The 16,302-nt window shown below is 38.6% G+C and overlaps 1 protein-coding gene across 1 annotated transcript; it reads left to right on the top strand.

The window, feature by feature from the left end:
- The first annotated feature begins 143 nt into the window (after positions 1-143).
- Positions 144-9,818, top strand: LOC144644405 (prosaposin-like). Its single transcript, XM_078503886.1, has 13 exons — positions 144-299; positions 1,361-1,491; positions 2,252-2,320; positions 3,263-3,325; positions 3,853-3,912; positions 4,440-4,688; positions 5,088-5,150; positions 5,597-5,714; positions 6,754-6,860; positions 7,115-7,177; positions 7,929-8,006; positions 8,644-8,745; positions 9,188-9,818. Exons 1-13 carry the CDS (start codon positions 257-259, stop codon positions 9,221-9,223), a joined length of 1,182 nt encoding a protein of 393 aa, XP_078360012.1. The 5' UTR covers positions 144-256; the 3' UTR covers positions 9,224-9,818.
- Positions 9,819-16,302: the final 6,484 nt, after the last annotated feature.

Below are 16,302 nucleotides of genomic sequence, written 5' to 3'. Positions count from 1 at the left end.
GGTCTTGCGATTAAGCGATTTCCTGACGTCATCGCTTAAAAAAATCAGAAATAGAAACTGCTGGGGGTGGGGAGTGGGTGCCCTCGAGTTTACCACGTGACAAATTGGACTGGGCTGTTATTGAACGTTGATTGGCTGTAGTCAGGTGCATGGTCTCGTGATTCTCACACATCTCTTAGACGCTACAAATTTGCATAAAGTTCTTTCTTCTTTCTCACTCTTCAAGAAGTTTTTCGCAGACTGATCGATCGAAAATATGTCGTTCACGCTAGCAGCTTTGGTGCTTTTCGTTGCTTCAGGTAGGTTTGTAATTGAGATTTAGAAGCGCTATTATACAGATCTTTTTTTTTTGCGTAGAAGCAAGTGCTTTTGGAAGCGAAAGTTGCTTGCATGTGACTCGGTGAGCTTCAAAAGAAAAAGAATGTCAAATTTCTCAGCTGCATAGATTGCGTTGTTATTCCTAACCAAATAGCTCTGAACTACAGGCAGTTTAAAAGAAAATTGAATTAGTGCTTTGGCGACGAAAGCTGTAACTCAAAGTTACATTGCTGTTAATTTTATAAACTCCGATCCGTTTAACCTTTCGAATTCGCTTCAGCAATACAGGAATAAGGATGCCGCCATGTATCCTCAAGTTACAAAGTTCTCATTTCGTGGAAAGCAGATGGGATAAGTGATATGTTTATCTCAAAACCATCATCTCGCTTTCCTTCTTGCTGTCCGTATAAAACTGTATTAGTTTGTGTGATATTATAACACTTAACTTTAATATATAGTTATATTTTTTGTAATATTTTATTCTTAATACAACTGAAGTGCGAGCTTTCACTTTCAAGTTTAAGAAGGGAATAAAATATCAAATTTTCTAGGAAAGGGTGATATTGTTTAACAGTTGTTTTACCAAATTCTTGTGAAAAGAAAATATGACACTTGTCAAGACTTATCAGGTCAGGAGAATTTCAAGTTAGAGCAGAAGGCACATGTATGTCACAAGGCATTGCTGTTATCAAGCACTGCCTGCAGTTTGTGTATTTTTTAACTTCCTTTTGTTTTTGTTACTCCCTCGTGTTTTGCAACAAAGTAAAGAAGAAGAGAAATATATGAAGTGTTAATATATAGCTGCCAACTTATACAAACTGGAAAAAAAACCAGGGGATCTCCGTTAAAATTTGGGTGACTCACTACAGACACATAATCAGGACCCCTCCCCTAGATCTGCCACTTATATTTTTGGGACAAATTGAATAAAATGGGCTGCCAAATCATGCTAATTCTCAAGCTGATCAAAACTTGGAAGCTTGGTACAATGTAGGTCTGACAGTGCTGTTACAAAATTAATACATTTGTACTTGTTTTGCAGTCAGTGCAACCCCTTTAGGACAAGAGAAGTGTACTTGGGGTCCGTCCTACTGGTGTCAAAAGTACAAGCATGCTGTCGAGTGCAACACATTGGAACATTGCCGTACCAAAGTTTGGGTTCTGAAAGATGAGGTTATACATACAGTTCAATGACTATTTTCTTTATAGTGCATTTCCAGAAAAACTAATATCCACACCTACCCCTTGGAAGTTCACTGGAAATTCCAAGAGGGTGAATGTCTCAAAAGCCAAACTTTTTAAAGGAAAGTATGACACTTAACTGGGATTTCCAGAAAAAAGGTGGGGGAATTCAGGCCAAACATTTTCCATGGTGTGTGTGTGTGTGTGTGTGGGGGGGGGGGGAGGGTGGGGTGGGGCGGATATTTTCTGAAAGTTTCTAGTTGTAGAGGGAAATAATGTTAAATATATTTTTTTTTTCGCTTGAAACCAAAAAAAAATTTTAATCACAACACGAACCAAACAAATTGTAGTGCAGTTTGTAATGAGAACTAATTATAAAAAACTTTCAGAAGTTGAAAGGGCAAATAACAGTATCCTGTATAAAGAGACATTTGAAAATGCATTGAAGTCAACTCTCTAGGATTATTTGGGGGTCTCTTGGATACAGACTGAGTCTTTCCCATCTCTCACAAATCTCCCTGATGTGAAGGAAAGAGCTTAAATGTTTTCATGTTTATTTTGGGAAAACTATTTTTTTTAAAAAATTGAATTGTTTTTGTGAATGTATTGTTGGAGCTTTTTTCCCTGGTTGAGAGGTTAAGATCAGAAGTGGTACCTTAATTCCAAATATGCTGATCTCCTGGATTTTTCCTTTTTTTCCTTTTTAAAGTTTGCATCTCTGGTAACATATATTTGTCTTCTGTTTATCTAGGCTGCATGTGATATTTGTAAGACTCTCGTACCTCTTGCCAAAGATTTCCTGGCCAAAAACTCAACCCAGGTAAGCTACTTATTATATACAGTCGACTCCCGATAACTCGAACCTTCAAGGGAAATTGAAAATGGTTCGAGTTATCGGGAGTTCGAATTATCGGGAGTTGAAAACAAATTACCGCAAATAAGGGAAAAAGGGTGTTTACTGAACAGATTCTATTCATAGATCTAGAACAGTGTAGACTAGTGTCCGAACCCTTATACATTTAAAAAAAAATTAATTGGAGTATAGATAAGCCGAAAGAGAAAGGAACAACATATTTCTTAATCACTGTCAGATATACATCAGAACGTCATTCCACATGCAAACGAACTGAACGTCTGTAGCACGTCAATGTCGAATCACAGTTCGTGTTTTGAGGGGCGTTCTAACCCGTGTACGTTTTAATTTCAAAATAATTTCAACGTTTTAGACTACAGCACGCTGTTTGTTTTGACTTGTCATGTATTGACAGACATGGTTCGAGTTATCGAGGGTAAAATTATATAGAAAACGACCTGAAGGGAAATGAAAGTTGGTTCGAGTTAGCGGGAGATTCGAGTTATCGAGGGTTCGAGTTACCGAGGGTAAAATTACAGTAAATGTATAACGGAAATCCAGGGGAAATCGATTTTGGTTCGAGTTAGCGCGAGGTTCGAGTTAGCGAGGGTTCGAGTTATCGGGAGTCGACTGTATATACACAGCTGTATTTGTTTATGCATATTTTCAGTCCAATATTTAACTGCACTGCTTATGTTTTTGTGCTAAATAAATTATGTGCAAGGTAGTGAAAAGCATATATATTAATTCACTTGTATGAAATGTGGTAAAATTTGAGGAATATTTAACACACCCCCATGAAAAATCCTGCGTATAATCCCACCCACTGACACTCCCGGCTCCCAGGAAATACACAATGAAATGTGTTTGTCATCTTGCTGTATAATATTGCTGTTGTTATCTTTTCAGACAGAGGTCATTACCTTGGCAGAGGAAGCTTGTGAAGACATCGCTGGACCATATGCATCAATGGTAGGTATTTTATTATGGAAGCTCCCATTCGAAGTGCAGCAACAATTTTTTTTTTTCATTTCCGTAGTTCCTTCTTGCCATACCACTCTCCCTAAACTTGCTTTAACTAAGAATATCACATAAAATGAAACCTTGATAACCTTTAAGTAAAATGTCAAGCCTGAGTAGAGGGTCTCAATGGGGTGGTGGCTTTTACGGTTACAGTTAAAATTTTGGCTTTTTTACGGCTAACGATTAATTTATTTCCATAACGATTAACAGAAGTTAAAACTTAATTTTCTTTGTTTTAAAAGTTAAAAATTAATTTCCATTATTAAAAACACATTTAAGGTCTCAGGGCCATTCTGGGACGATGAAGTGAACTAATTTGGTTTATTTATAATAACTGCCCGATTACATTAACATATTTTACGGTTAACGGTTAAATTTTTGCCCTCTTAATTTTGCCGTTTTACGGCTAATGGTTAACCCCATTGAGACCCTCTGAGTAATGAGTGCTCATTTTGTATTTGCTTATTGTTCTGCAGTGCAAAACGTTAGTTGATCAGTATGAACCTGTGCTTTGGAATAGCGTTTTGGAAATGTTGGTAAGTGTATTGAAGGGATTGGGAAAAAACCACTTAAATTACAGCTTGTTCTTCAGACACTCGGGCAACAATTGGCCAGGCAGTTATGTGCTTGTCCAAGGTTAATTTTTCTGTTTTGAAATGATAATTTAGCAGGAGACAGCATCCCTACACGGTGCATTGCCCATTTAGCACATGAGAATGAAAGGTTGCTTGCCCAACTTTAAAATCTGCTTGTCCCAGACGATGGGATGGGATGTTTCTAACCCTGAAACTGAACTGAACTTGAATACTTTATTTCCCCTTGGATTTGTAGAGTATCGTAATCAGCTAATGTCTTCAAACATTTCCACCCCAACCTTGACAGTACTTCAGGCAAAGTCCAGACCACAACACTGGGAACTTCATGGCCAATTCTTTGGACTTTTGCAAAGGCGAACTGTTATTTATTGTATTTCCAATGTTACCTGTTACCTGTCCCCTTGCGCCAAGTTGGCGCATAGGGCATTGTATTTCCAATAGTCTAAATTTATTCTTTCTTGTTTCAGTCCGATCCTCAGCAAGTGTGCACATCATTGGGTCTGTGCAATTCCAAGAAGGCTGTGAAAGTTGATGCCAAGCTTATCACAAGCTCTGTACCATTGAAGAAACACTTGAAGACAATCATAGCACCCGTCCTTGCTGCTGCCAAACCAGCTGTCCTCAAATCTAAACCTTACAAGGCTTCACCTGAATGTGTGCTGTGTGAGTTCGTCATGGACAAACTTGACTCCATCCTCAAGGAAAATGCCACCGAGGTATGTAAAAGATTTCCCTGTGGAAAATGATAATAGGTTTGATTGAAAGGCAAACGCAGAAAATTCGAGTATTGGATGGACCTAATGTTGCTGATATTGGCGAGAAATTCTGGGGTAACTCCATATCCACAAATTTGGTAGCAATTCTAAAGAGTAATTTAAAAGGAATTTTCATTTGAATAATTCAGGAAATTTCAGAGAAATAAGAAACATCACCATTTTGTAGACACCCTTTGGGCATTGCACAGTACACTAATGGCTGATATTGAACAAAAGCTCAGCCAATGAGACTGCAGCATTTTCATTTATTTAGAATTACACTATGTGTAATTATTGTTGCTATTTGTGATGTTCAATGTCATGTTTATGACCTGTAATCTTCATAATTTTTTTCAACAGGAAGAAATTAAGGAGGCTTTGGATAAAGTGTGCAGTTACTTGCCTTCCGCAATCTCTAGTGAGGTGAGAATAACTGTTTTTTTTTCTCTTCACCCTCGAACCTTAAATCATTTACACCCCAACAAGAGTGCCATAGGCAATGGCTAATTATCATGACTATTAGATAAACTTTGCAAAGAATCACCTGGACTTGTAAGGACTCCAAAAGTCACTCTCGATAATCAAGAGTATGTTTTTTTCCTCAAATAAACACTGTTAAACTGAATCGCTGGCCCATCTTTTTCAAGTTTTTATGACATTAATTTTAAGCTAGGCCAAGCCACTATTAGTGGATTTACAATTTCCACCAATACCATCAATGGATTTTCAAGTAGCACTAAAATTAATGTTGGTGACACTGGCCCTTTAAACTACCTGCAGTAAGTTTCCTAGTCATAGTTTACTGAAAAGTAATCACCCTGGTTTCTGAAGTGAAGTTGTGTAAGACACATTTTTATCTCTTTCCTCAGTGTCAGCAGTTTGTTGACCAGTATGCAGAGGCAATCCTTGAAATCCTTGCCCAAGAACTTGATCCAAAAATGGTTTGTTCAGCCCTTGGTCTTTGTACAAGTGGGGAGCAACAAACAGGTACTAAACAGGATTAAGGATATTTAATTGAAGTAAAAAAGTGTGATACAGAATTAAACAATTTTAGTTTTAAAAGTTTCAAGACTTTGGAAGGTGGATCCATTCCTTAGCAGCAGTGGCGTGTAGGAATGTGGACTGGCCATTAGCAGTTTAAGAGGAAGACAGCTTATCAATACAGACCGACCTCTAAGCAGCCACCTCCCCCCCCATTAAGCGGCCACTTTCCAAAGTCCCGATATATTTGTCACTAAACTGCTGTATTTGATACCTCTATTCAATGGCCACCTCTATTAAGCGGCCACGGCCACCTTTTTGCTTTCGCAAGTGTATTATTTATATGGGTTTTTACCTCCATTAAGCGGCCAGCAAATTATCTTCACAAGCGAAATGGTGACAAATGAATATATATGGTCCGTGAAATATCTTGAGCTAATTTTTTTTACATACTAACTGTTGATGCAAAAAGGCCTAAGAAACTTGTCAACGATGTTTTGCGTATTTTTTATTGCTTTATCAACCCGAAGAAATACTGTACATTTCAACTACGTGCCCTCTGTGTTAAAACTAGAACTATTTATGGGCTGGAAATGCACTTGATGTTTTGTAACAATGAATTTTGGATTTATCTTCATATATTTTCACTTTTTATAAGCATATTTGCTATATAGTGTCAATGACATCGTGTTTACTGCCATTCTTTTCCAATTTATATTGTACCTCTATTAAGCGGCCAACCTCTATTAAGCGGCCACTTTTCAAAGTCCCGAGGGTGGCCGCTTAATAGAGGTCGGACTGTATTAGCATATTACTCTATAAAAAGTAACTTTCCATCCTACATTTGTATCTTTTAATTATAGTATTACTTTATATACATACATATAGAGGTGGTTTTCATTTGTTGCATCCCGTAAGTCAAAGTCAAAGTTTCAGTTTTAGTCAATCCATGTGGATTATTAGCTGTATAAGCTTATTTGTTTCTCTATGGAGTACTTATACATTGCATAATTTTAATTTAATTTATGGCTTTCTTTTTTTGTAGCCAAGCAGAGGACAAAAATTCTTGTTCCAGGAAGTAATGAGACATGTGAAATCTGCGAAACTCTCATGACGTACCTGAAGAATCTACTTGCCGACAATGCCACCCAGGTACGTTTAATTAACCTGCATTATCCACAGATTCTCATGTGTTCTCTAATTTGCTTTTCAAGTAGGTTTAATGTAGATCCAGATGTTTTTTATTATTGTTTTTTTTTCTTGAAACATTAAGCCTTTGTTGCTAGGAGACAGAAGTTATTAAGATTTACAGTCATCTTTGTATGTTTTTTCTGCACAACTTTTCAACATTCTGCTATGTTCCCTATCATTGATGTTGTGTTTGTTGCCTTGGAATTTGTTTGCAGCAAGAGATTTTGAAACTCCTTGAAGAAGGTTGCAGCCTCCTGCCATCTCAGCTGTCTTCAGAGGTAAGTTAATGTAAATACAGTTTCATTGGTGTAGCTTTTGTCAGCTGTAACAACTTTTTAAGCCAATAGCCATGGAAAAAGACTTTCCTGGAGCAGAATAAAAAAAAAAAACACTGAGAGCACTATTGCAGTTATCAAAGGCATGCGAACTCTGAAATTCAAACCTCAGCCGACAATTTGTGCTTTTTGCTGCTGTAGATCATCTTAAGTTAGTGAACCTCTCTGGAAATAAAAGTTCATTTCAACCATGTCAAAAGATCACATCTGTCAGGTTGTGATTAGTTGCTTTCAATCCATTTTGGGTTTTTTCTGTTTTTCAAAGTTCTTTCGCTGTTGCCATAATTATGATTGACGGCAGTGAAAAGCGCAATCATTGGTTGGGTTTTGAATTTCAGTGCTCGCATGTCTTTGAAAACCGCAATAATTGCCAAGCTGTGTACAAATAGGGTTTATTCCCTTAAAAACAGAACAGAAGGAAGCAGTAACAATTACTTGTTTTAACACCTTAAAATGCCATTTAGAGATAAGTCTACTGACAGCTACTTCAGTAAAATTTGGAAAGAGTAAGGGAAGCATCATTCTATTTGATTTCCAACCACAGCAAGCTGTTTTCTGTACAAATGGTGTATATACACTCCCTGTTTTGTGTCAATGTGGCTTGAATAATGTTGGAATTTGTTCCTTAATGTCATTGAGAACCATGTTAATCAAGACAAAAGTGACACACTAAGAGATTTTTTTACTCCATTAGTGCAATGCCATTGTGTCTGAGTACGGTCCTGTCATTCTGGATTTGATTGCCCAATCTGATCCTCATACTCTGTGTGAGGTAAGTAAGAATTGTCAGATAACTGGTTCGAGAGAGGAGGTAACCTAAGATATATGGGTTATTGACCAAGCGCGAGGTCAAGATGGTGGGATAGTATTCTTTTTGGTGCAGTTTTTGCAATGTCAAGAGGGCAAGAAAGGCTGTTCCTGCCCCCTCAGGTAGCCAATCACAATGCAGTGTTTACCTCATCTTGCCCGCTCGCGGAGCCAGCCATATACCGTAAAGTTACGTGTATAAGCCCCCTAGATAAGCCGCACCCCTGATTTGGAAGCTCAAATTTTGGGGAAAAAAGTATACAGACAATAAAGTTTGAAGTTCTATTGGCAAACAAACAAGGGCAAACAAGCACGGTTTCAAAACACTTGAATGTTTTGTCGAATTTTTTGTTGATAAAATTTGGAAAAAACTGGGTGCGTGTACCAAGAGCCGTTTAACGATCAATAGAAGAATGCCATACCTCAAGGAAGATTTGCTGTTAGTTGCCTGGTATCATGCATTCATCTTCTACAGAATTTTAAACTTTGTCCGAAAAGGAGATAGCTGCTTATTAATTGAAGGGGATTTTTTTTTTCATGTTGATCAAACCTCTGCATTTTTCTCAACTAATGTTGCTAAAAATGTTTAATTTCCTTATCAGGAAATTGGTCTCTGCTCGTCTGCCTTGAAAAAGCAGGACAACTTCTGTTTCCTGGGTGCCTCCTACTGGTGTGCTAACAAGCAGAATGCAGTCAAGTGCAATGTAAGTAAAATGCAAATATCTATTCTTACTTTATCCCTTAAATTTGAAAAGTTATATCACGTAATGCTGTGTTAGTACAGGTACCTGAACTTGACGTTCAGACATGAGATATTGCCATTATCTTTCAATATCAAGCTTTTGAATGAAATACATTTTTCAATGTTAAGATCCCATCTTCTTGATAAGGTTGACTAAGTCCATGGAAGGAATTTCAAATAAGACCGCCCCACCTCTTCGGGAATTTCCATTTTTGTAAAGAAAAATAGACCCCATCCCACCCCTCCTGAATTTCCAAACATATTTAATTTCAATTGTAAACGCACTGAGACTTGTAATGTGTGTGCTAAGTATTGTTATTATCATCATCATATTAAATTCCGGTAACTGTGTTTGGATACCTCTTTCAAACATCAAAGTATTTGTTTCTTGTTTATCTCTGCAGGCTTTCCAGCATTGTACAGATCATGTGTGGAACTGAGCATACAAGCTGCATGGAAAAAAGCCTTTTGCTTCACAATTTTGTATTAATGAGAAAACAAAATTTACCCATAACCGAGTGAATGTTAAAAGTCCCTTGCATAAACGCCTGTGTGATTTACTTTGACCTATATTGACCAGTGTCACACAAAGCTTATCACACAAGCGTCCATACAAGGGGCTAACGGCTAAGTTTTGCTGTTAAATGTGCTTACTAACCTAAAAACGTACTGCTGTATAACTTGACTGTAGGGAAACTTCATTGATGTAAGGAGTCTCCTTTAAAGTATGGTCATTTGCAAACTACTCTAAGTGCCTGTTGGATTATCTGTGCAAATTTCATGGCATGGGCGCATCCATGTCTTTGTTGTAATGAGAAGACACAAAACTTCTAAGATTTTGTATTTTTTGTTTTAGGTTCTCAAAAAATTCACTTTAGACTCAGAAGTATCACTAGAACTGCACTTTATTTTGAAGTTGTTTTTTTATTGTAAGTTGAACACGAGCAGAAACCAGGCGATATTGAGTATCAAAACTGCATGTCAGTTAAAACGGCTACTTAAAACCTGGAATAAAATTCTGATTTTAAATTGTTAGTTTGTCGTCATTGTTTTTCATTGTCGTTTCACGGTTAGTAACTTCTTGGGTACCTGCAGGTATGCCCCTACCCCCCCCCACCCCGAGTCGGACGACCCGAGTTCGACTTCCCCTCGGGCCACTTTAATAATAATGTATTACAGGGCCCGCGCAGCAAGTTTTAGAGTTGGGGGGGGGGGGGGCTAAAGACTGACGCGTGAGCGAAATTAGCGGGGGGAGGGGGGTATAAACTTGAAAATTTTGATGTTAATTCCTCTAAAATGGCGAGAAATGCATTTATAACAAGCAAACTACATTTAATTTCTATAAAGAAACGTTGCTCAACAAAACTTGCGATGGGACCGTCATTGCTCACCAATCCGTGAAACATTAAAAAAGAGGAGCAATAATTTCATGCTCATTGTTAAAAGATCAAGGTCGGGACTGTTATTATCGTACCTCTATCAACTGGACTTGACAATCAACTGAACAATTTGTTTGGAAGTCGCCTTACAAAATAAACCCCGTCATCAGTTCGGATCGAAATTAACCAACTGCGTTTTCCTGAGAGGTCCGCTTGCAAAAGGAAGCCATTAAAAGACATAAACCTGTACTAGCACAAGGCTAAAAGTGAAAAATTATTTGATAATTAGAGCGACTTATAACAAATTTATGACAATGTTTGTTGTTAACTTATCTACGCCTCTACTTTGCCAGTACCTTTTGTCCCTTACCGTGCTAAACCAACGATTTTATTGCTTCGTTATTTTACTTTATTTATTTATTTATTTATTGTTGCACAAAAGTGGGGGGGAGGGGGGGCTAAAGCCCCACCCCTCCCTCTGCGCGGTCCCTGTGTAAGCGAAGCTTTCGACTGTATCGCACAGTCTTCATTAGCTATTAAAGTGAGCTCACCAAGATTAAAATGAATACCACATATTTCATTTACAGTGGAGACTTATACAAACAGAACAAAGGCACTACCATGGGGTCTCCTATTTCACCGAAAGTTGCCAACATGGAACCCTTCGAAAAGTTTGCCCTATCTACGGCACCCAGACCCAATGCAAATATGGCGGCTGTTAATTTTTGGCTCCCAGAAAAATAATTTGTCAACAAAATTAAATTACTCCAACTTAAAGATATAGTCAAGACAAATCAGTGTATGAATTTTAAAGGCTATACTTTCATCTAATGGGAAGTTACTGGGGCATTTATATTGCCAAAAACATGAAAATGAGGCTAGGCAGGCCAGGGCGACTTTTTCCATACAAATCTCTTAAATTTTAATGGGTCAAAACGTTGCAGCCATTTAACCCAAAACACTGAAACTTCTCAGAATAGCATAGTATTTCATATATATTTAATTGCCATCATCGGTACGTCTTAAGAAACTTGACCAAACAACACAAATGAGTGACGACCATTATTGCATAAGGTCTCACACGTTCACCAAAATGCACGCAACGCAACGTCGCAAAATATACTCACTTCCCTTTGGTGTAACAAAAGAAGTAAATATCCGTGTTTCAGTTCAATTAATACATAATATTCTTAACACCAACAGCCTTCTCTACAAAGCAAATATCGATTCACCTTTCCATTTTCCCTGAACAGAGCTCTATCTCTATTTATTTGTGCACTGTTCATTGGCGAGTGGTCCGCTACAATGCGGATGTGACGCTGACGAAAATGAATTGGCGTCTTAAGGCTATCCCTTCCATCCCACCTTTACTCAGGTGCCTGTTTATCTGCGCTAAAATGACAAAAATCACGTCGTTATCTTAGGTGGGATTTAATTTTCACTCGTGGTTTCCTCTCTTTTTTTTTTTTTTTTTTTCTTTTTAATTTTCTCTTTTGTGTGCGTAGTGTGAGTTCGGCTTTAGGGACGTAGAGGAACCGTACAGGCGAACGAGCAAGGGGGCAGTAAAACTTGGTATCAATCGGGTCCCGTCCCATCATTACTATGCCGGGACACATTCTCTTTCGGGATCTTCGATCTTTTCGGGGTCTAAAACTTTTTAAGCTAGTGTATAAATTGCCCGTTGTATTATGTAATTAGCGTATGTATTGTTTTGCTTTGTATGAGTAAGAATTCAGTATATTTTGGGTAGTCATATTAGTTCCTTTTAACATTTTTTCTTTCCTTTTGAAAATGTTCATGTAAACGTATGTCTCTTGTAAATAAAATAAAAAATAAAAAAAAAATGCACGCTGCCAACATTGATACTGAGTTCACCCAACACAACAACATTAACCCTCGCATAACGTTTACCAGCGGGCAAGAGAAAATGAAAATGAGGATGGGAACAGAAAAACAAGTCAACTGTGTATAGGAAACCCACCCACACGGATCAATATATCAATTTCATCTCCAACCATCATCTACATCATAAACGATCAGTTGTGAGGACCCTCCTACACAGAGCAGAACACCTTGTAGACAAGGCAAAGGAAGAAAGGCACATCCAGAATGCTCTACTCGCAAATGGATACAAACGCTTGATGTTTAAAGTCCCTTCTCGACCCAGCCCCACAAGTCAGGAGAACAGCACCTCGGAGACAACTAGTCCAATTTCCGTTGGCCTGCCTCGTGTGTCTGGACTCTCAGAACACCTTAGTAGAGTCTTCAGGGCACAAGACATCCGTACAAACCACAAGCCTTACAACACGCTGAGGTCAATCTTACTCCATCCTAAAGACAGGACACCAACTGAAAAGAAGACGGGTGTGGTATACGACATCACATGCAACGATTGTGGAGAGCATTACATTGGCGAGACAGCGAGAACTCTGGAGAAGAGACTGGGTGAACATCAGAAACAAACAACATCTGCAATCCGGGAACACCAGTCTCAGGCCGATCACCCTCCCACGCAGTCTCTTGAGGCGATCGTGTTAGTGGGGAGGAGTAAAACACGATCGCCCCTAAGAACGACTGCGTGGGAGGCTAGCCAATCACGAGATCGACTGGGAAGAAGTCAACATTCTTGATAACGAGTCCGTAGATGTCAAAAGAAAAATCAAGAAGGCCATCCACGTCGGATGTCAACGCTCAACGCTGAACAGAGACGGGGGCTATTATCTTCCCGCCATTTTTGACCACCTGTTGTCACGTGATTAAACAATTTGCATTCACGTGACAACGTGAGCTCATTTTAATCGCTGATGAAGACTGCGATACAGTCGAAAGCTTCGCTTACAAATGTTTCAGACTTTTTGATAAGATTTATTTTTCGTTTATTCACAACCAATGTCAAAATGAACGTACATAGTCAAACCTATTAAATATTTTCCTCTTTCCACTTTAAAAAGATTCGAAAAAATACCGTATTTATTTGATTAAGTGCCCTGGGTGCTTATTAAATTTTTGGCGCATCCTCGGTGTAGGAACCTGTGAAACTCACCAGTGACATAAAACAAAGAACGACCAAGACAACAAAGAACCTTCAAACAATACAGAGCAGGAAAACGATAACTCCAAGACAAAGAAAAATATCACAGGTTCTTACACCGAGGTAAACCCAAATTTTTGGATCTTGAGAGAGGGCGCTTATTCGAGGCTGCACGGACGGCGGAGCCGGTGGGGCTGGGGGGGCTTTAGCCCCCCCCCCCCACTTTTACAGAAGAAATAAAGAATTAATAAGAGAAGAGTCTCTTAAGCCCCCCCACTTCAAGTCACTAGTCAGCCCCCCCAGTTGGAAAAAATGATCCGCCGTCCATGCGCTGGGCGCCTGTTTAATTTATTTTGCAGCAAAATAATAATGAAACATGAAGATGTACCAAAGCAGACTCACTGTTCATGGAAACGTTCTGTAAAGTACTGAGAAAAAAGAAGAAAACTGGTTTCGAGGAAGTCTCTTAGCAGTACTTAGTCAATATAATCTCAATTTCAATAATAATAAGTACTCCTCTTGTGCACTTCGGGTATTTTTATTTATTTATTTATTTATTTATTTATTTTATTTTATTTATTTTATTTATTTTTTTTTTTTTTGGGGGGGGGGGGGGTTGGTGTGGGCGCTTATAATCGAATAAATACGGTATGTGTCTTATAAAGTGGGCGTAAAAAAATAATTGTCCTCCCCGGGAGTTGGTTTGCCATCGGGGGGCGGGGAGAGATCTTAACCGGTGCGTTACTCCGCTACTACCCTGGGTACCAGAAGATTTTTCTCGCGTGCGGTTGGTTACTCTTCGGATGGGCGGCCTTTGGCGCCCAGGGTACTCTGCTACTGGTTTATGTTCTGTTCTAGTTTGAAATGCAGGTGGTAGATTTTTCACTGAACCTTCAAGGACTGAAATGAATACAAGACCATTACGTTAAATGACAACGATCTTCAAACGTACGAGAGAAAAGCGAAAGGAGTCCTTAGATTTAGTAAAAGGCGATTCAGTAAATTGTTATCTCGCTTATCTGATGGTACAAATTTTCAGTAAAATGACCTAAAATATTACCTTCGATTTTCGGAGTACAAACTCGTGGGTTTGTGCGTGTTTCTCTGAATTCATCCCGTCATTTGTTAGATTTTTCCGGCTTGGTGAGCTGCTCGTGAAAAACAGCTGTCTCGAAAGATGATGACGTCACAAGTGGTACGAGTACCATTGTCTTTTGACGGATGAGCAGTCAATACACCATAATGTTCCGTGATGGTTTTCATATTATAATGCAAATTAGCCACGTTGCTCTTCCAGAGGTCAAACGTTGAAATGATGTCGTTTCTCGGAAAATCGGCTCGTCAAAATAGTGAACTATCTGCGCCAAAATCACATTTGAGAGCCAAGTAATGGAACAATTATTTTAATATTAGTTTAGTTTGAAAAAAATTGCTCGATTACGTTACTTGTTAACTACGCATCTGAAACCAAAGCATGGTATGAAAAATAATTATCAGACATAGTAAGAAACCGATTTCCGGCGGGAACGGGTAAGGCATAGATGTTGCGTTTTTCAAATATAGTAACGACATCTAGTTAGCCGTTTCTCTGGGATAGGATGGGGGACTAGCGCTAATTTATCCGTGAACGGGGTATCGTGCTCGCTTCTTTGAACCTATTTTCCCGATCAACGGATGCAATATCAGCAACAACATCGAGGCAGGCAGGCAATCGCATCAATTTATCCACGCTCTTATATATTCGTCACCGACGACATAAAGACTTAATAAGAGCGCGGAATAGCTTGCCTGATCGTAGGTTAAGTAAATTTTATTTTTCAGGCTGAGATTTGGACTTCCTGCATGGTGGATATTCTGGCGGGAAACGCCAAAGTAACAAAATCCAAAGGCCGGGGTTACCGGATCAGAGGACACTAGGCCAGTTTGCTTTCATCTTGGCTAAAACAAACCTCAAAGCTCTCGAGTCGTGAACCAAGTAGTCTCCCACGCAGTCGTTTTTAAGGGCGATCGTTTGTCACTCCTCCCCACACGATCGCCCCTAAAAACGACTGCGCGGGAGGCAAGGACCCAAGCTGCAAGAAAAATTTTTGACCTACCAAGCATGCTAAAAGATGTGGCCACTATTTTGACAATCTTGTTCCCATAATAAACCGCCATTTTTTTGATCAGATAATCTGGAATGTCTTCATGGGATGGTTCGGTTTCAAAACTTAAGTGTTGCGAGAAAATTCCTTATCACACGAGACATGCATGTATTTCAGTTTCTAGACGCTGCAGTTGATCGGGCATACCTCCTACGGCTTAGGTGGCCATGGTTTTTCAGTTGTTTCCTTCTTCACAAGTGAAAATTCCCCGCTAATTTTGCGTAATTTTCCTTACAAATTTTTTCTTGCTGATAGACAAATACACTATCACAGTTTTGTTGCTAGTTTTTACAATTGCTCTCGTTTCTCTCGAGGTGTTTAGTGTTTTGGTTGTGGCCTTTTGTGCTGGTTTTCACACTCTATTGTCTTCACTTTCGCGCTTCACTTTCGCAAAATTTCTTGACCTACGTTGGAAAACACCCTGGGGCTGTAATTGTTTTTGAATACGGAAAGAAAGGCTGACCTTGCATTGGCCTTTTTTTTTTTTTTACAAAAGTAGACTAGACTAAAGTAAGGCAAAAAAAATAATTTTCATATTTAAATCAAGAAAAGAATCAATTAAAATCAAATAAATTAACTAAGAAATAGCATGTTTTCAACAGTTTTGCCGACTGCCTTGAGCTGTTTTGTATCCTAAAGGTCCTAAAGTCAAGGTACGAAAAAAAATGTCACGGAAAAAAGGCATGTCACGACATCAAACGAAATTAATTTGAAATTACCACTCGTGACAAAATTAATATCGAGTGCATAAATTAGGCAACCCAAAGCATATCACACGTACATGTATCATATGAAGGAAAACAGAATTATTCAAATAGCACTGAATCCGTTTAGGAACAACATGTACAAACAAGATCAGAAGTGTTTTTTTTTTTAAGGAAAAAACTGATAAGAAATTAAACCAAAAGATCTTTCTGAATTTAGCTAAACGGACACACTTTATCTGTCTCTGCAAATAAACTTTT

The sequence above is a fragment of the Oculina patagonica genome, chromosome 2 (assembly GCF_052425735.1).
Source record: "Oculina patagonica isolate OP01 chromosome 2, crgOcupat, whole genome shotgun sequence".
In the NCBI taxonomy this organism is placed as follows: Eukaryota; Metazoa; Cnidaria; class Anthozoa; order Scleractinia; family Oculinidae; genus Oculina; species Oculina patagonica.
The sequence above is the reverse complement of the archived record's forward strand: the minus strand, read 5'-3'. Positions and strand labels throughout refer to the sequence as shown.

Bases quoted from the DNA above. Each gene is read 5' to 3' on its own strand.
- LOC144644405 (XM_078503886.1), top strand. From the start codon at position 257: ATGTCGTTCACGCTAGCAGCTTTGGTGCTTTTCGTTGCTTCAG. The intron at 5,715-6,753 runs GTACTAAACAGG...CTTTTTTTGTAG, and splicing joins AAGTGGGGAGCAACAAACAG to CCAAGCAGAGGACAAAAATT. The intron at 7,178-7,928 runs GTAAGTTAATGT...TTACTCCATTAG, and splicing joins CATCTCAGCTGTCTTCAGAG to TGCAATGCCATTGTGTCTGA.